Source organism: Capricornis sumatraensis, chromosome 4 (assembly GCF_032405125.1).
Source record: "Capricornis sumatraensis isolate serow.1 chromosome 4, serow.2, whole genome shotgun sequence".
Lineage (NCBI taxonomy): Eukaryota > Metazoa > Chordata > Mammalia > Artiodactyla > Bovidae > Capricornis > Capricornis sumatraensis.
This window is the reverse complement of record NC_091072.1, coordinates 74836496-74856967: the sequence shown is the minus strand read 5'-3', so window position 1 is coordinate 74856967 and position 20472 is coordinate 74836496. Positions and strand designations below refer to the sequence as shown.

The window sequence follows — 20472 nt, the reverse complement described above, 5'->3', positions numbered from 1 at the left end:
GCTGGATGGCATCACGGACTCGATGGACGTGAGTCTGAGTGAACTCCGGGAGATGGTGATGGACAGGGAGGCCCGGCGTGCTGCGATTCATGGGGTCGCAAAGAGTCGGACACGACTGAGCGACTGAACTGAACTGAGATTCACGGTAAATTGGCCCTTGTGACAGCGTTTTTCTATGTGTTCTCTGAATCTGTTTTCCCCTTTAACATTACATGACAGGCCTAAACCAGAATCCTGACACTTGCAGCGCTACCTCACGCGTTTTGCAGGCTGCATTAGTTGCCCTGTGTTTTGGGTGGGGCCTGCCCCTCTTCCCTTTGTCCACTAGAGGCGGCTTTGGACCGCGACCCGTCCTTACCATGCAGGAAGAAGGGGGAGGTCTTTTGCAACGACGCTGGTTGGCGGCTAGAGTCCTGATCGACAAGGGAGTTAAGCAAATAGCTCTGAAGTAAGCAGTCGCTGTTTATGCACGTACAACCAATGGAAGGGCAGAAGTGCAATCAACGACCAATGAGGACTGGCCTTAGTCCGAATATGGGGGCGGGGCTTCCCTCGAGGGGCGGGGACTCAAGGTAAAGAGTCTGGAGCGGACACTGGGAGAGTCAGAAGCACATCCGGTGTTAGAAGAGCTCTGTGGGCTCCTGAGAGGCGGGTTAGAAGGTATGTCTGAAGCTAGGAGTGCGCAGGTTGGGAGTGAGAAATGGAACGAAGGTTAGCAGTTATTGCCTGAGAAATAGTGGAAGTAATCACCGTTTTCGGACGGACTGCATCCTGGGGGAACTGGGCCTTACTCGGCCGCTGGACACCGGAAAGCTAGGCTGAGAGGGAAGAGAGGGAACTACAATGGCGCATGCGCAACTGTACCGTATCAGGGGAGACGCGGGGGGCAAGGTTGCTGGGTCTTTGCGCGGCGTCGAGGCGGGGATTCTGCGCGTAAATATTATCGAAGGCCCTTTTCTTGGCCTTCCTGCCCCGCCCGGGCCGCGTCCCTCCTTCTGCTCCGCCCAAGTGTAAACTGCCTAGGCCTAGACTCGATCCCTTGAATTCGGGGCGCGTTTCCCCGCCCTCCCCCCCCCCACACCCCTTCCTTCTGAGGAGAATGAAAGCGAAACCTTACGGGTTTGTGGTCATCCCAACCCCTCCCCACCGATTGCTGGCCTGCTGGGAGGCCTCTGGCTAGGCCGCCTGTGGGTGAGGGCGGGGGCTTGGATTTGGGAGTACCTGGTCCGACAGGCTGCCCTGTCACGGCGGGACGGGTGATGTCACACTCTTCTGTGACACGCGAGGCATCTTAGTTACTTGGAAGCCAACAGCAGAGGCGGGAGGTGAGGAGAGACCAGGGCTAGGCCTGGTTTGCCAGCCCCACTGGGCAGCCCCGCTCTGATCTGATTGGTTACCTTTGGACAGGTGAGGTGGCTTTGGCTTTGCTGGTCCCGGGCCTTGTGGGCGTCTTTCTCAAAGTTCGCTCAGGAAAGGCGTCGCTCGGGCAGTTTTGGGTTCCTTTTTCTCTAGGACCTACTGGCTGGAGCTGTGGTATTTTTGTGTATTTATTAAGTGAGGAATTGCAGCCCGGTGCCTGCCCAGGTTGCGTTGCCTGCTTCATCAGCCTTTCATTGACCAAACAACAACAAAAACCTTTCTGAACTTGAGACTCTGTTCCAGCAATAGTTCGATTATGAATGTGTAATCATGCAGAAGAGCTGACTGTGCCTGAAACAGAAATTTCAAGGTTAAAGGTTAACGGCAAATGGGCTTTTCTAGTCTAGTTACTTATTTATTTCAAGTTTATCTTTTGGTTGAATGTGTAGTTTAAGAATTAAGTTCAGGAAAGATAAAAGTTTCATTACCACAATTCTCATGGCTTCTGCAAACACCTTTCTGTAATTATTTGACTTAATTCTCTTCGGTGTTTTCTTTTTCCTCCTCTAATGTTTTTTTTGTCCTTGCTTCAAGAGTATGTTGACGTTTAGATTTTCTGCCATTTTCCTCCAGTGGAGGAAATGGTTGAATCCTTGAGAAGTGCAGTCTGTAACTTAGATTGAGTGTTTCCCTTTTCCATTATTTTGTTGTGGAAACCTGGCTTAGTACCCTCTTTCTTTCCTTCTCTCCCTTCCCCCTTGTTGATCCACTGAAGTCTCTCTCTCCTAAAGAATAGGAAAGGTGAAATTAATCCAGATATTTGGTCAGCCATTTCAGGTTTTTTCCTGACATATGTGTGTGGTTGATATTTACTGTAGAAATGCTGAAAAATACAGAAAAGTATAAGAGGAATCAGGATGTGTTTGTTGTCATAGTTGTTTTACAATTTCTCTTGACCAGCAGCTGAAACTGCTTTAAGGAAAACTTGCTTTTCTGCTCTAGGGTGTAATAGTATAAAGAGCACTAGAGTTTACCCTAACCTGTCCTGGCTCTACTGTTTAACTTTTTGATGTTTGTCAGCGCTAATGTCTGTTTAATGTCCACTGTAGTGTTTAACACTTTACAGTAATTTCACAGAGATTTTCTTATTGGGATTCAGTGAGCTTGATAGGGAAGGTGTTAATCATCATTCTCTCACAGATGAGGAAGCCTAGATGACCTTAGGTAAAGTGATTTCCCCAAAATTATGTGGTAGAATATGGTAGGACTTGTAACTTCAAATCCACTGCTCATGATGCTGTTATGTTACTTTTTTGAACTGTCTTTTTAATCTTTAGAGAGGTACTGATCACTCTTGTCCTTTCTTCATGTGTATGATGATCAAAGAGGATATCATGTATATAATACAACGCTTTGAAAGTTGTGAACTTTTATATAAATGCAGTCAGTGATATTGTTACAGGAGGTACCGTTGCTGGCCTGAAGAGTTTCACTTTATTTCATAAACTACCCAAGGGTATTAGTCTCCTCTGGGAAAACACTGAATATTCTCTTGATGCGTTATCTTGCTAAATTTTCCTTTGCTACTTTGATTTGGGTGTAGAAACTGGTAGAAATGTCTTTGACTCTACCTTGCTCTTCTCTAGAGTTACTAACTAAATTGCATGGAGTAGCTTTTATATGACGCATACACATTTTTGTTTTCAAAAACAGTATTCAAACCAAGGAGAGAAAAATTGTAGACTGGCTTTTAGAGCCACTTGAATGACCCTTTAAGGTAAGTTCCTCTCTGAGCCAGCTGGGAAACGCTGATGTGTGGTTGCAACGCTTCATTAGATAGTAGCATCTAGATTTACTCCGGAGATTTAAGTGTGGGGGATAGCGAGATGAATCAGATGCAGGTTCTTAAAGTGATTACAACAAACTATGTGAGAAAAGTTCCTGCACAATTAACTGGAATCCAGAACACTTGGGGAAAAAAAGAGCTTTAGGAATGAGGGTTGAGTGAGTGTGCCGTTTGTCCTAATCTATGCCTGCTCTCACTTGGGCTGAATATGGTTTTACTGGGGAGGGATTGCTGGTTTATAGTGGAAGATGATTATGTACTTAGGACACTGAGACCTTCTTATGATTCAGTGTCTGTCAAACAATTGTGCTTATAGCGAGGGAGATTTAGTAGTGTCAGCTTGATGCAAAAAAATAATTTATTGAAGGCAATAGACATTCCATCTCCAGTTACTTGTTAGGTTCTGAGGCAGCCTCCTAGAGATGCAGTGTTACCTGATCCAGGAATTTTGGTCCAAGTTAAGGGATGGGCTGGGACATCTGGAATCCAAATCTAGGACAGCCCTAGCCGAGACAGAATTTCTTGGATTTCCTAAAACCAAACTGACCTGCCTCCTAGGGGTGGCAAGGAAACCATCAAGCTAATAAATAACCATTTACTTCATCAAATTCTTTTCTACATCAGACGATCACTTAGTGGTTATTAGGCTGTCTCAAAACACCTTTGTGGTCCTGGGGGACAGAAGAGACAGTGTAAATGTACCAGCAGAGAGACATGCCATTTAAACCTTTTTAATCAGTAGTAAGCTTAACCAAGTTCCTTTCAATTCCAGTTTATAATTTTCCTAGACTCTGCATTCCTCCCATTTAATTTTACTCTCTCATTATATAACTGTTAAGCCTTCAGGATATAGCTAGCTGTGCATTAGTTATTGGATAATATTTTTTTTAAGTAAAATACAGAGTGTATATAAATTAGGTCTAAGATAAATGTCTTCTAAAACTAGACTTTTAAAAAGGGAAAGCCACCACCTGTAGCCCTATAAAGGGTGTGTTTGGAACATCCGTTAAATGATTCTAAACAAAAAAAATTTTTTTTTAAAGGGAAGTCATGCACTGAGGACATGAGAGTAATGAATTACACTAGTAACAACAATGGTTAACATATTGAGCTGGTCTTACGTATGAAGCACTGCTCTGACCACTTTATTTGTATTCTCTCGCTTAGTCCTCATTCCTATAAAGTAGGGAATATTAAGTGTTACTCTTACAAAAGGGGAAACTGAAGCACAGTGAGGTTAAGTGGCAGAAACTTGCTGCATCATACAGCTAAGGAAGTAGCCAGGGTTCGAGGCAGCTGGCCTTGTTAACCACTGTTCCAGGGACATGGTTGTACAGAGTCTACAAGCTATTTAGTAGAAAGAACTGCTAACAAAATTACTGCTCCACCCCCCCTTTTTTTTTTAACATGAGATTTTTCTTTGGTATCAGTCAGATCCTTTTGGATGTGTGGGAACAGGATTCAAGATGGTTGAGTTTACTACAAGAGGAATGAGGAACCATATAATTCACACACTGAATGTTTAAATAAATGTGTGACCAATGTTTCTTTGACTTGTTGGTTTAATGTTGTTAAATTGTATACACTGAGGCAGCTTCTGTGCTGGCTCCAAAAGTCAGCAAGCTTTTCTTTTTCAAAGGCAAGGATTTTTTTTTTTAATGAATCCTAAATGCATGATTGTTTTGCATAGCTTTTGGCCACTTGGGCATGTTTCATTTGCATTGTACTTAATAGGTGTTAGAATAAGATCGAGGAGAGTTTATTTATTTATTTATTTACTTAATTTAAGGCTTGGCTGTTGATAATATTATGTTTTAGGACAGGTTAAGGAAGATTCTTAGGATAAAACAGGAGATTTAACAGTATGTGAGAAGACACAGGTGTTCATTGATGACACTGTCTGACTCCTGTCTCCCTCTGCCTGCCCCCGCTGCCCTTCCTTCCTCAAACTAAAGCAGACCTCATGAATACCAACTCAAAGCAGTGTGTTCACTTAAGGTTTTCTTTCTTGGTAGAACTATGCAATGTTTTCGGGTGCCTCTGGCAGAGAGGCCAGCCTGGGAAACCACAGATAGTGACACTTCCAGTGAAGCTTTAGCAGTGTATGCGTGACCAATTTTGACAAGTTTTGGTATTCTGCCTTTCTAAGGATGAAAGCATAAAATGAGTCTCTAAATTAAAGAAATGTAGTTATGATTAACACTTGAACATTTACTTCTCATTTACAAATGCAGTGCAGGCAGATTTCCCATGAGTCTCAGAGGCACTGTCCACTTTCCTGTTTCAGATTGGAGTGTAGAACTCTGTACGGGTTGGGGTCCAGAGTGAGACAAACCAATGCTGGTATCCATTCTGTAATGGGTTTCAATGTATGTTAGGGGAAATCCTTTATTGAGTACCTTTTTAGATACTTGCAGTATACTTTTCTCCTTTATTTTGGTAAAATACACATAACATAAAAATTATTTTAATGTGCCTTTACATTTTATTTATTTATCTATTTTGATCGAGCCTCTCGGCCTACAGGATCCTAGTTTCCTGACCAGGGCCTGAACCTGGGCCCTTGACAGTAAAAGCATGGAGTCCCACCAGACTTCAGGGAATTCTTTGTACTTTTTAAAAAGCAAATCTTTAAACAAAGATTTTCACTTAACTGTGGGGGCCCTCTGGAATGTTAACTGAGTTACTTGGTTAATGGTTTTGAACACTTCAAGCTGGGCTGAGAACTGACTGTTCGTGGGACTGAAAATACTTCTGGTATGGGAGCTGCTATTTTTGAGTTATGAATGCAATTTAATCTTGTTCAGCTGAGTTTACACAGGAACCATTGAATGTAGGTATCTTCTCTACGCTTCTGAGCACAGGTAGTTAAAGCTAAGATTGAAAACTGGTGTGTTTAGTCTGTCTGGCAAAACTTGTAAGAACAATTTTAACTCATTACTTGTCTGTATGTTATTGTCTATTTGGAACAGACCAAGAGGAAACTGTCATATGTTTCCTTGATTCTAAGTCCTAACTCTTTTCCCCTCTGATTTTAACAGTTCTGAAGTTGTCATATACACCTTGTCATATTTATTACATGTTTACTTTATTGCATTTTCCCCATAAAGTTGCTACTACAGTTGCTGTTTACCTTTGCATCTAGAAAATTTAATAATTACATGTTTCACTTAAATTTTAGAGTTGATAGATTTTTTAAAAAACTTAGAGTTGATAGTAGTGGGGGAAAACTAGTTTTATTTATTTAATTAATTTTTTAATGATTTTAAATCACAAGACACTAAATCATGGAGAAATTCTTATTTGACACCTCCTTCCCTATTGTAACAACCTTTGATGACTTTGGTTTTACCATCAGCAGTTGTAAGAGAGGTAGTCATTACCCCCTGGGAAATGCCAAAGAGCAAAGGGGCATTCTCCCCTCCCACAGTTTCCACTCAGTGGGGTCTGGTTACAGAATGTTGCCCCTTTCTGACTAACAGCCTCCAGGGTATTTGAGGATTTAACCCCCCTCCCCATCCCCACCTTTAACTCTTGAAATTGGAAGCAAGAGGCACTCTAGCTTTGTTGTGAGAGAAACTTGGCTCTGAAGGTTGCTTCAGTGCTGTTGCAAGTTCTGTCCAGGGATGTCATTAGAGCACTTAATGGAAGCTTTAAACAAAGACGCTTTCCAGATGCTGGATTCTGCCACCCTATAAATGTGTTCTCTGGAGGGTGTACTCATCATGGTTATGGAAGGCTGTGGTTGGCTGTGCAACGGCCTGCAATCATTGCACCATCTCGATCAAGAGGGCCAGCGTCCCGTGACTTAGGGGTGAGGGGCGTGGCTCTCGTAGGTTCTGCAGCTTCTCACTGTATCCATCCTTGAGAACAAAACTGACAGTGCTGTTGAGGTGAGTAGGGATGTGGGTGAGAAAGGAAAGGGGAAATCAGGAAGCAAGCCAGCCATTGTAGTTGTTTTCATTTGTGAGAGAGAACTTCAGGAAACAAATGGTAGCAGTGCATGTGAACTCTTAAGGATGGCCCAGGATTCCACAGGAAGTCACTTTGGGGATTGTAACTTAAAAAAAGTTTCCTTTGTTTCTCAAAGAAACAGTATGTCTTTTAAAGGGGCAAGTTACCTGCTGAAAAAATGGAAATCGATTGCTGGTAATGAAACAGTTTGGGCAGAAGATGAGTTCGTCCCCTTTAAATTGGTTGCATATGATTGCGAATGTATTCTAAAAGGAAATATGTAAAAATGAAAATGGTGGTGTTAGGGCAGTGGGATTTTCAGATAACTTTCATTTTTCTGAACTCGTATGTTGCTGTTTTTCATAACAAATACCTATGGCTGACTCATGTTGAGGTTTGACAGAAAAACAACAAATTCTGAAAAGCAATTATCCTTCAGTAAAAAGTAAAGAAATTTAAAAAAAATTAAAAGAAAGTTGTTTGTTATTTTGTGTGTCCCTGTAGCTTTCAGATAACTTTTCTTATATGCTTGATTCCACAGAGCGGAGGCTGTGTCCCACAGACACTAGCATCATGAATATATTTGATCGGAAGATCAACTTCGATGCACTCTTTAAATTTTCCCACATGTAAGTGCTTTGACCTTGACTGTGCTTCTTTTAAGTTTCCTTTTATATCTTTTTTTCTTTTCCTTTTCCTGGTGTATTAACTTTTGCATGTATGAACTAACCTATTAACTTTGCTAGAGTTCAGAGGATCTGATAAAAGCATCCAGACTCTTAAGGGCTGCTGTGTGGTCACTGGAAAGCCAGTTAGTTATTATAGTTTGGGTACTGATTGTTAATTCTGGGCTGTGGGGCCTCCCTCAGAATTTAAGATTTTCTGTTCTTTCTTTATTGTATTAAAACTTTCATATATTCCCTGAGAAGGAAAATTATCCTTAGCTTAGAGAATAGATTGGTCCTGGAGTGATGGCCATTATTAACCTTCTTTCCTAGAACCCCCTCGACACAGCAGCACCTGAAGAAGGTTTATGCCAGTTTTGCCCTCTGTATGTTTGTGGCGGCTGCGGGGGCCTATGTCCATGTGGTCACCCATTTCATTCAGGTAAGAGCAGTTTTCTCCTCTAGTCGCTGTGGCATAAATTGCATTAGGAAGAAAATAGCTCAGCAGGGTGGTAAAAACCTGTGTCTCTCCGTAGTCTTTTTCAGTAGTTTGGGATCTGCACCCAGCCAAGTGAAAGTCGTTCAGTCATGTCCGACACTTTGTGACTTTCTCCAGGCCAGAATACTGGAGTGGGTAACCTTTCTCTTCTGCAGGGGATCTTCCCAACCCAGGTCTCCCGTATTGCAGGTAGATTCTTTACCACAAGGGAAGCCCAAGAATACTGGAGTGGGTAGCCTATCTCTTCTCCAGCGGATCTTCCCAATCCAGGAATCGAACAGGGGTCTGTCTTACTAACTGAGCTATCAGGGAAGCCCAGCCAAAACCAGTCATAAATCAGGACATGCAGAGCCATTTACTTTTTCTGGCAGTTATGCCCTCTCTAGATACTGAACACAGGATGTCTTGACCCTGACACTGAATGCTGAGCTGCTGACGTACGAGGCCCCCACCCACTGAGTAGAGACTTGACGTGCATGCTGGGGTGACTTTGCACAGTAACCTTTTTATCTATTCTTCCATTCTTCCTCTTTTTGCCTGAAGTGGAGTACTTAGATACAAAACACTGATTGTATGTTTAATTTCCAGGAGAGACAGGGTTGAGACCTTTAAGGACTTGGTCCATTTTATTCTATGATACAACTCATTTTCCTTTGTTGAGGGAAAGTTTGAGTTTGGCATCAATAAAAGGAACAGTTGAGGAATAACCAGAAAGTTTGAGGCTCGCTAACCAAGACTGGTCCCTTTGAGAGTTGTCCTTTTTAGTGTAAATATGGAGATGTACTTGTGTTGGCGTTTGCCACAGCTGGGGAGTGGCATGCTCAGACACCCCTATGCTCAGGCATCTCCTGGCAGAAGCTGTGTGAAAAATTACTTTGGACACTCAAAGAGAGAGCTTTGATCCTTCGAGTTTAGACCAAAACATTGTGCCTTTTAGGCAACAGTGGCCCTTTTGGCTTCTGGTTGTGTTGGCTTTTTTCAGTGAGACGCAGTCATCCTCATTATTTGTGGATTCCATATTTGTGAATTCACCTACTTGCCAAGATTCATTTGTAACTCTAAAATCAGCCTTTGTGGTGCTTTTGTGGACTTTTGCAGCCATACACAGAGTGGCAAAAAATTCAAGTTGTCCACTGCACCATGTTCCAGCTGAGGTTGAGCAAAGCAACACTGCCTTCTTTCAAGCTCTCATAGTGTCAACAAGTGTCCTTTTCATGGTCTATTTAGTCCACATTTTTGGCATTTTTATCATTTCCATTGGTGATTTTGATGTTTAAAATGGCCCCAAGCATAACGCTCAAATGTCTGGTATTGCTCAATGCAATACTGTGATGTGCCTTCTAGAGAAAATACATGTGTTAGATAAACTTCGTTCAGGCATGAATTATAGTGCTACTGCGCACGAGTTGTGTGAAAGGGTCAATACTACATACCCAAGTGTCTTTAACCAGAAAACACACATTCAGTAAGGTTTTGTATTTTATGTAGGCCAGTTGATAAAAACATTGACAAGGTGCTCGAAAGAACTTAAACCTTCATTTCCTCCAGGAGCATTTGCTGGGTATCACTGATTCATTGTTCACAGTGACTGTGTAGAACATAATTACTGTGAACACTGAGGATCAACTCTACCTTTAAAAGAAGGAAGGAACTTCGGTGTCTGCCTACATCTTTAATGATTTTTTTCTGTTTCTATTGCCTGTTACTTTTCCCATTTGCTTTATTTATTTATTTATTTTCCTTAAACTAATGCATGTTCACCATAGAGAATTTAGAAAACAGATTGGTTATAAGAAGGAAATATAAAACCCTGTAATCCCATCACCCTAAAATAACTCTTACCATTTTGGTTCTTATTCTGTCTCAGTTCATCCATGCTGCTATAACAGAATACCATAAATTGGGTGGCTTAAACAAGAAGCATCTCTCACAGTTTGGGAATTCCACGATCAAAGCACTGGCAGATGTGTTGTGTGGTGAGGGCTGGCTTCCTGTGTAAGCAGCCACCTTCTGTGTCCCCACATAGTAGAAGGGGCAAAGGAGCTCTCTGGAATCTTTTATAAGATCATTAATCTCCCTTCACAAAAGCTCCACACTTATGACCTACTCACTTTCTGAAGACTCCACCTCCAAATACCATTACATTGGGGATTGGGATTTAAACATGAGTTTTGGGGGGTACACAGTCATTCAGTTCTTGTCTCTCTCTCTATGTATATTTGTGTGTGTATGTTTTAAAGGGATCAAAAAGAAGTCATTCCTACTTATTCCGCAGATTGAAATGTTCTTTAAGCACCTGTCATTTTGATTCATCTTTTCTATTTCTTGGGCAAGACTCAATTTGACCTGGGTAGTTACAGTGGATGGACTGCCTCTAGCATCCATCATGGTCCTAACCCTGTCCCACAGGCTTTTGGTTTTTCTCCTCTGCCTTCACTGCCTTTTCCACTGCCTCCAGGTTAGGATCAAATATTAGGACATTCAGGTGAATATTTTAACCCAATAAAGTCTCCCGCAAGATAAATTTGATAGTTTCAGGTATTTAATTATTGAATTATTGACTCTGGATCTGACAGGCTGGCCTGCTCTCTGCCTTGGGCTCTTTGGGGTTGATGATTTGGCTGATGGCAACACCTCACAGCCATGAAACTGAGCAAAAAAGACTGGGACTTCTGGCTGGATTTGCTTTCCTTACAGGTATGTTTGGGATGGCTCTGATTTTGAGGGAGCAACACTGTATTTTAGTATCTCTTTAGACCAAGGCTCAAAATATGTATGTATTCTGATGCATCCCAACTGGCACACTGTATTTTTCTATCTTGTATTACTTTCTTATTTCATATAAGTGTATCTTGCTCCCCCATCCAGAGGGTAAGCTATTTGTGACTCGTGACTGTGACTTCTACTTTTGTATCCAAAAATAACCATTTGTGTGCTTGAATGAATGAAGTTTAAGAGCTTAGGTAGCATGACTTGTTAACAGCGGACATAGGACTAAACAGCGGCCCGAGAATCTGACTTAATTAATTAAGGACTCAACGCTGGCAACTTTCGTAGGAGCGTCTGTTCTGAATCTTGCGGACAGTTCATTAAAGCCGTACGTCAAGATTCATCCTACAGGGCACTTTGCTGATTCTCAAGAAAAGTACAAGCACAGCTCTTCTAGAATAATCGCTAAGGAAAACAGTTCAAGCTACATAGTAAAAATACTCGCAGAGCAACATTTGAGTTAATACAACTTGTTCTGAGTGTGTCTAATCTGTACAGTGTTGAAGAAAGTGCAGAAAGGAAGGGATTTAGAGATTAGATTTTTAGATCAGGAAAAGCTGGTTTTTGAAAGTGTTAAGAGGTGGGATGAGCAGGAGGAGGGGGCATGGCCAGAGTAGAGGAAGTATTGGAGCTGGGACAGGTTTCCCTCCTGCTGGCAAGTGTCAACCTGCAGAACTGGTCTGGCCTTTTCTGCTACACAGGGAATCAGTCTGCATGACTACAGGTTGTTGGCCACTTTTCACCACTTTGCTCTTCATCCTTTCTTTATATTCTGATTCCTGATCTGGCCCACATTACAGTCTCACATCACTGCTCTTCAGAGTTTTTCAGCCTTACAGTTTAGCTTGACAATGTTTGAAATGCCTGCTTCATTTCTCCTAATCTCTGTTCCTCCTGGGTCATCCATGATTTTCAGCCAAGGACTTGGTTTTGCAGCTCTGTCCATAAATAACTTAGTCAAGTATATGTTCTCTGGAAAACAGTTGAGGATGGAAGGGAGGGAGACTGAATTATCTTAGTCCGCATGTTTTGTTTTCTAGGACTGTAGGCATGCCCATGCTATTGATTAATCCTTCAAGAATTGGTGTTTATGTTACGTTCTGGGGCTTTTTGTTTCCTAGGAGTTGGCCTGGGCCCTGCTCTGGACTTGTGCATTGCCATCAACCCCAGGTAACTATGTTAGTAGTGTCTCAGCTCTTTCTACCTTAATGACGATACCTTCTAAACAAAGGTTATATACCTGTAGCCCTTGATATAATGCCCTTTTCCTTTAACAGCATCCTTCCCACTGCCTTCATGGGCACAGCAATGATCTTCACCTGCTTCACCCTGAGTGCACTCTATGCCAGGCGCCGTAGCTACCTCTTTCTAGGAGGTATGTATGGGCTGGAAAACAGGAAGAGGATCTTTGCTTTAGCCAAAATTCTCCCTAGGACCCTTTCCCTCCCTCCAACTTGTAATTGTTGGGTTGAGAATGAAACCCTTTGTTTTTGGGGAGACAGTAAAGAATGGCTTTAATGAGATTGCTGAACTTTGTGTTAGCTTTTCTCAAGGTGGCTTTTTGTCTTCCCTTCTAGGTATCTTGATGTCGGCCATGAGCCTGATGCTCTTGTCTTCCCTGGGGAACCTTTTCTTCGGATCTGTTTGGCTTTTCCAGGTGAGATTTGCGTATAACTTTCCAGTCCCCATTTACCTTGTGTTTCTTTTTCGTGTTTAATCTCCTAAAACCAGGATAGGCTAGGAATCCTCCAAAACTCATCTTCATGGAGCAGTGCTCTTGAAGCCTCCCCACTAACCCTTCCAGAGTGGAACCTTCTGCTGCAGGTCAAAGTACAGACTGAACAGGGGTTGGGCATTGCAGTAGAGATGATGGTTTGCTCAGAAGTCATTTTTCTAAAACCAGTCCAGCAGTGGCTTCTTGTTAAAATGATTGAAGCTCTTTCAGTGACCTAAAAAAAAATAAACGCAGAATTGTGCTTGGGAAGGTAATATGGTCTTCATTGTGGGCTTCAGGTTCCATGAATGTTGATGTCTGTAGGGTCAGTGTTTGATGTGCTTTGAAGTGACCAAAGTCCAGAGAGAGGTATGACTGTTTCTCTGCGACGTCTGCCGCTTGGTAACGCCTCATTCTTCCTTTCCCAGGCAAACCTGTACATGGGGCTGGTGGTCATGTGTGGCTTTGTCCTTTTTGATACTCAACTCATTATTGAAAAGGCTGAAAATGGAGATAAAGATTATATCTGGTGAGTGTAAAAATGGTCTTTAATAAGTATGGAGGAGGAGGCTACCCTTCAGCGGCTCTTTCCTGAGTCTCTGGGATGATCTTTTGTCTGACTCACCTCTCTTTGCACATTGGTAGGAATGAGTGGACCGGGTGGCACTGGCTGACTTACATGGCCAACCTACAGGGGTATACATGATGGAATATCCAGGGTTTTGGAACTATGCATCAGAAAGCATTGTCTTTCTCAGTTCCTGAAAGACATCAGATTTTTAAAAGTTGGACTATTGATAGGTATTTAATTATCCTTGCTTTGAATAGTGGTTACCTCTAGGCAGACGAGAGGGAGAGGAATCTTCCACGTTTTACTCTTTATACTGTTGTAGTCTTTAAACCATTAACAATGAGAAGATATGTATATAATTTTTTTTTAATGTAATTTTCTCATAGTCTCAACTAGGTTGTTCAGGGTTCAGACTTAAGCCTTTACAGTCTAAATGTTTTTTCTGTGCTCCATGGCTTTATGGAGTTAAAGAGGGTCTCAGACAATAGAGGTTTACTTAGTTGGTGGTAGGGTGCTGGTGAGGTTGACTCTTGGGGTTGGGGTGAGGTTTTTATGTCCTGTACCTCTGTGGGCTTGTGGATAAAAACAAGCGGAAAGTGCAGTTTATAACCTGGTTCTTCTCTTTCAGGCACTGCGTTGACCTCTTCTTAGATTTCGTAACTCTCTTCAGAAAGCTCATGATGATCCTGGCTATGAATGAGAAGGTTAGCACCACCCAAAGAGGAAAGACTGGCTCCTGAGCTCTCAGCATCTGTGTGTCCTTCAAACCTGAGAACTTGCTTACACTGTGTGTGGGTCCAGGGTACTTGTAAGGCAGGCCACTGAATATGAGTTAAACTAGAAGTCTGTAGCTGTTGGATAAAAAGGAACAAGTAAAGACAATTCTGTTTGGTTTTTTTTTTTTTTTTTTAGAAAATGTCTCCCCAAGATTAGTATCAGAAGGAAAAGAGCTTCAGCAAGAAACAGTATATATGAAGAATTTAAAGGCTGTAAAGATAGCTTTAACTCAAAAAGACATAACCTAGAGGATTTGGATAATATTGACAGCCAGCTTTTCTTATCTTTATTTCAGAAATAGGCCGGTTGTATACATTTGTTGGTCTAATTTTTTTTTCCCAAGTGAGGTATTCTCTGTAGGGTTAGCGAGGGGCAAACATTGTCCACTCCAGTAGTAGGGGAACAACTGAAAGCACAAGCCTTCCTTTACGGAACTTAAATGGAGAAAGTGACAGGCAGCAGTGGTGGATGCTGGTGACTGGATAGGATTTGTCTCATCTGTGCCACGAATGGGCTGAGCACGAAGCAGGCCTCCCAGTGCAGTGAAGAGTTTGGCTGGACTGGATTATTTTGAATGTTGGTTTATGCCCAGGATTTATGTTTCCGTCTCAGGCCTAATGGAAAGTTGGTCTTGGCCTCTCGTTTAGTTCTTTTAGGATAGACTGCCAGTCTGCAGCTTTTGGTGGTTGGGATCTGAGCTGTCACCGCAGTGAGTAGCCAGGAGTAGTCAGGCAGTGCACCTAGCTTCACGTCGGATAGAAGCGGGAGCACGTGCGTAGTCTTTATTCTTGTCAAGTCTGGCAGTTTGGGGGACGGTTAAGCTTTAGCTCCTCCTACACCAAAGTAGCTTCTCTCCTTCCTTCTTACTGTACCTAATCAAAGGCAGTCAGCTGTTGGCTCACTCAAGAGTTTTAGCTTAACTGTCAACACCAGAAGTTAATTGGGTCATTTTCCTCCATTTCTAGGATAAGAAGAAGAAGAAGTGAAGCAGCCATCCAGCTTTCCCCAATTTGACTTCCTCTCCCTCCGCCCCTCATTTCCTCTTTGCACACATTACAGGTGGCGTGTTCTGTGATAATGAAAAGCATCAGAAAAGCTTTTGTACTTTGTGGTTTTCTCTATTTTGAATTTTTTGATCCAAAAAACTGATTAGCAGAATATAGTTTGGAGTTTGGCTTCTTATTCCTGGGGTTTTTCCCCGCCCCCGTTTTCTGTCAGCCCCCACCCCTAGCTTCTTCCTCTGCTCAAGCAGCCAGCCCACCGTGATAAGGAGCAGGGTTTGCAGCAGAGGCAAGCTCCAAGAGTCCGCTCTCCGGCCGAGCTTCACCAAGTGGACCCGGACTGTTTGGTAAAGACGCCTCGGCCCTTCCTTCCTCAGCATTGTTTGGTTTCTACACAGTTCCTGTGGGACTAGGCAGCGTGTTTTCCACTGGAAAGACTGCTGGTCCCATTGTTACTTGGGCTCATTGTATCTGAGGTGTCAGCCCCTACAAGGAAACCGGAAAGCCTCTTCTGGTGGATGCTGAGCTTCCTCTGAGCTGCCCAAGTCTCCGCTGGTCTGGCAAACACACCTTTCTGCCTTGCTATTACAAAAGGAATGTGGATTTGTGTGTGTTCCCTTCCCAATCTCTTATCTGATCCTCAGGGAATCTGCCTGCTTTCCTTCCATGGGGGTGGGAGGATTTCAGTACAAAGGGAAATTCTTGTCAGGCCTTTATGAAAGGCTGATTATGTATGGCAAGATACGGAAAATTCCCAAACTGTCTCAGTCTTTTTTTTTTTTTTTTTAATCACTATCTTAATTACTGAGTGGCCTCTATTAGGTGACTATGATTAAGGATCCCAGGACAGGAAGGATAAGGAAGGGGCATGGTTGTGCCTCTAGGGTGATTGTAACTAATCCTCCAGACAAACCCAGATAAGGACCCGCTTGAGGCAGGAGAGAGCAAAATCTCCACTAAGGGCATCTTTGTTCAGACCAGGGGAACTGGCTGTGATGACTCAGGAGGCAGCATTTGGAACAGTCCTTAGGTGCATTTTTGTCTTATCCCACCTGAGCACTAATTAGTATCAGGCCAGAGATTTGGGGCAGTTGATAAATGTCCGTTTTACAGATGCACTTTTAGGCTTTGGTCTGTTCACTGGTTTCTAGAAATCTGCAGCTGCCTTTAGGCAGGGGCCGGGTGACCAAACCTCTGATTTCCTGCAACTTTCTGTTTGCAAGTGTAGGGGGCAGTACTAATGGGGATCACCAGCTGCTCCCCGTGAGCTGCCACTGTCAGCTGGCCCAGAAGGGAAGGCAACCTTGGGAATGGTTGTGGCTTTGGCTGTCCACAAAGCTTCAGCCTAAGGAGGCTGGAGCCATTGAAAACTCATTGCCCATAGGACACCGTTTTTGGCTTTCCTTGTTCACAACCAGTATATACAGTTTGACCCAGTGGCTGCTGGTTCGCAGTGTACCACATCACCGTACCCCTTGAGACAGTTGTGTTGGCAGGCCGTGTGGTTCCTGGAGTGGCATGCCACCTGGAAGAATGGCTTGCTTCTGCAGAGGATGCTGCTCTCTTGATTGAGCTGCTGTCCCCAGCCTGTCACTTGACAATTTATCAGAAGGGATTTCCTTCCTATCAACCCCCCACTAGCAACTCTCCATAAATTTGTTGATTCTCTGCTAGGCCTGAGAATCTGAGTTACATCTCCTGAAGCCGAACTCCACCTCTTGTGCTTTTTTGCTTGGGATTAAAGGAGTTTTCTTTAGAAACAGTGCCAAGAATGATATAAAAAACTACTTTTAAAGAAAATGCCTAACAGGTTTTTAATACAGTAATCACTGTAGTTATCCCTTTCTTTTCTAGTTTCTTGGTTTTCAGCTCAGGCTGCATTCTCTAACTCATACTGTGAAGACAAAGGTGTTTTTGATTCAGAAATATATGAAATCTACATAGTCTTAATTTGTAAAAAATAAAATTCCTTAACCTTTTCTGGTGTGTGTGTGTGGAATTCAGTGCTACAGCTGAGTTTGAGGTGCTGTTGACTTCCTGTTCTTGGGGCTGGGAGTGGGACAGGATTAAGTTTCTGCTCTAGGTATCAATAGAAACAAAGAGACCCCACTTAGGCCTCCCATTCTTGTAGACCCAGCTTGCCACAGATGTTGGGAATATTCTGTGTTCCATACACAGCCCACGCCTTTTTCCGGTCCTCTTCCACCCGGCCTTTATTGCAGGGAGCTCATGGCAGCAGCGTGTATAGCTGGTTCCAGTATACAGCCAAGCTTTGAAGTTTGAGGATGCATAATGGAAAGAGGGCTTCCCTGGTGGCTAAGGTGGTGAAGAATCCACCTGCAATGCGGGAGACCTGGAGTCAATTCCTGGGTTGGGAAGCATCCCTGGAGGAGGGCATGGCAACCCACTCCAGTATTCTTGCCTGGAGAATCCCCATGGACAGGAGCGTGGCAGACCGCAGTCCATGGCATTCCAGAGTGAAGATGCAACTAAGCACAGCACAGTATGTAATGGAAAAACCATCACAACCCACTCATGCAGGTATTCATGGTCACCCACTGGGCCAGGCTCTGTTCTTGGTGCTAGAAATCAGTGGGAATATAAAAATCCTTGTCTTCATAGTGTTTATGTAAGCCATTAAAAGCCAAAATTTGCATTCCAGTTGCTCCATTTTGGCTCGCTTGCCCTCTGCTCAGCGGCTTCCTGTTAGTCTGGCTCCTGCCAGAGGCTCCAGCTGAAGTTGAGCAGGAAGTGGGAGGGGCTTCAGGGACTAGTTCCCCCTCCACCCCCAATATTTGTAACCAGAGCAGGGGGGTGAGCTCCGTTTTAGTCTCCCAACCTGCCCACCAGTCAACAAGTTAAAAGTTTAAGAGGTGACATAGCTACTCATTCCAGGCCTAACAGGCCTGCAGGCTGAATTAGAGTGGGGAAGTCTTGGTGGACGTCAGAAGTGGAAAGATGTCTGTTGGGAGAGGAGACAGTCTCCTGACCAGGCAGGGAATCAGACGGGGCATCCACTGGGCACCAGGTAACAGGCTCCATGCTGGGGGTAAAGATGGATAAGGCACTTACTGCTATTCAGTCACAGTGGAGCGGCACAGGAAGCCACATGCAGGCATGAAGTTCCTATGTGGAAATGCAGGGCCATGGGACGAGAGAGAGAGCCCTGTGCCCTGATTCAGGAAAAAGTGTGTAGGAGATGATATGTGAGCAGAGGTGAGATCTCAAAGATCGAGTCAGAGGTTAAGATGGGCAGTGCTGGGAATGGGGCTTTTCAGGTCAAGAGATTAGTATCAGAAAATGCACAGGAGTGTGATTCAGCATGGGGTGCACTGGAAGCTGCAATGGCTGGGTTGTAAATTTTGAGAGGACCAGGAGGACATGAGGAGGAGGAAGGGAACTAACTTAGGGCCTGCCTTTGGGTGCTAAGGATCTGGCCTTGTCCTGAGGGCAGCTGAGAGCACTGAAGAGCTTTGAGGGAGGGAGTGGTTGGATTTTTATCCTCACATTTCAGGTGGCTACAGAGTAGAATGGGGAAGGGGCTAGTTGAAAGGTAATTATTACACTAACACCCAGATGTGGTCTCTCTCGTGTCAGTAAAAGGAAGCAGAGCTCCTTGGAAAGATGGTGCTTAGAGGTTGGCCAGGAAATGTACAAAATCAACCTGGAACATAATGTTATGCCAGAAAGCAAAGGAACTATCAAAAATGACTACTGCAGTATCATTCAGAAGGACTCGGGCTAAAGAGGCTTCTGGCCAAAGATGGGATAATTTGAGCATCAATAAGAATTATAAGAGCAAAGAGTTGAAATCAAAATTGTTAAACTCATAAGTTCATGATGATATTTTTAAAATATTTGTCACTTTTTGTGGGTGCTAGCTGCTGCTGCTAAGTGCTTAGTCGTGTCCGACTCTGCAGTCCCATGGCCTGTAGCCCATCAGTCTCCTCTATCCTTTCTTTTCTGTATAAACTGTACTTAAGGGTAATCAAAAATAAGTTCAAGTTTCTCTCTATAGAAGTATTCCAGCTAATAGATGAAGAAATTAGAGGATTGGTGGTTTGGCCTCAAAGTCGTGTCCAGCTCTTGCGACCGCATGGACTGTAGCCCACCAAGCTCCTTTGTCCATGGGCTTTCCCAGGCAAGAGTACTGGAGTGGGTTGCCATTTCCTTCTCCAGGGGATCTTCCCCACCAAACGACTGAACTCAGGTCTCCTACACTGCAGGCACATTCTTTACCCACTGAGCTACCAGGGAAGCCCCAGAGGATTAGAATGACTGTTTTGTAAACCTCTGATGAAATAATGAATCCGAGTGATGCTAATCAATAGCTACCAACATCATATTAAGAGACAACCTGACATGCTTCCTGATGAAAGTAAGCAACACGACCAATAAAGTGTAATTGCAAAAAATAAAGTTGAATCTCAGGCATATTAGGTTCTAGATCTACATACCAGTTTATAGGAAAGACAAGTGTCAGAGGACTATGTAAATGACATCATGGGGAGGTGGGCAGCAAAATCTAGTAAAACTCTAAGGACAAACAACCTGGTGTCTTTAAACAACAAAAAGATGAAGCAAGAACAAAATAAAAGGAGGGAAAGAAAGCTAGAGGTTAAGAGTTATGAGTCAGGGATGGGGTGGGGAGAGAGGTGGGGGGAGGGGTCACAGGTACACCTATGGCTGATTCACGCTGATGTATAACAAAAACCATCACAATGTTATCATTATCCTCCAATTAAAGAAAAAGTTTGAGCCCTATCAAGAAAATGCAGTGATGTAAAACTGAATTAGATCCTGCCTGCAATGTGGGAGACCTGGGTTTGATCCCTGAGTCGGGAAGATCCCCTGGAGAAGGAAATGGCAACCCACTCCAGTATTCTTGCCTGGAGAATCCCATAGACGAAGGAGCCTGGTAGGCTGCAGTCCATGGGGTCGCAAAGAGTTGGACACGACTGAGTGATTTCACTTTCTTTCACTTTCAAATAAACCAATTGTAAATGAGAGACACGTGGGGCAACTTCAACCTGCAGTAACCATTCTCCAGGATGCCTGCCTCCCCCTAAAAAAGTCCTGGCCTGGCATTCACACCCTGTATACACTGAAGCAGGCTGGCACAGATGGCGGGAGGAACACCACAGAAGTGTGTGCGATTTATGAAGCTTGGTCGTGAAAGGCACTGCAGCTTCCTCCTGGGCTCCCTGGTTCACTAGCTCTGAGGGAAGCCAGGCACGGGTTCTGAGGCGGTTCAAGCTGCCAGGTGGCAGCAGGAGAGGACCTGAGTCTCCAGTCAACAGCCAGCTCTGACTTGCCA

At 43.6% G+C, this 20472-nt stretch overlaps 1 protein-coding gene across 1 annotated transcript; it reads left to right on the top strand.

The window, feature by feature from the left end:
* The first annotated feature begins 583 nt into the window (after positions 1 to 583).
* On the top strand, positions 584 to 17112 carry TMBIM6 (transmembrane BAX inhibitor motif containing 6). The gene is made up of 10 exons (XM_068969690.1): positions 584 to 660; positions 7701 to 7788; positions 8158 to 8266; positions 10900 to 11020; positions 12214 to 12262; positions 12370 to 12467; positions 12670 to 12749; positions 13235 to 13335; positions 14006 to 14081; positions 15120 to 17112. The coding sequence occupies exons 2-10, from the start codon at positions 7733 to 7735 to the stop codon at positions 15138 to 15140; spliced, it is 711 nt and encodes a 236-aa protein (XP_068825791.1). The 5' UTR covers positions 584 to 660; positions 7701 to 7732; the 3' UTR covers positions 15141 to 17112.
* The last annotated feature ends 3360 nt before the right edge of the window (positions 17113 to 20472 follow it).

Excerpts from the sequence above, each read along its gene's own strand:
- TMBIM6 (XM_068969690.1), top strand. The coding sequence starts at position 7,733 with ATGAATATATTTGATCGGAAGATCAACTTCGATGCACTCTTTAAATTT. Across the intron at positions 7,789-8,157 it reads CTCTTTAAATTTTCCCACAT|AACCCCCTCGACACAGCAGC; the intron begins GTAAGTGCTTTG and ends CTTCTTTCCTAG. Across the intron at positions 8,267-10,899 it reads TGGTCACCCATTTCATTCAG|GCTGGCCTGCTCTCTGCCTT; the intron begins GTAAGAGCAGTT and ends TGGATCTGACAG.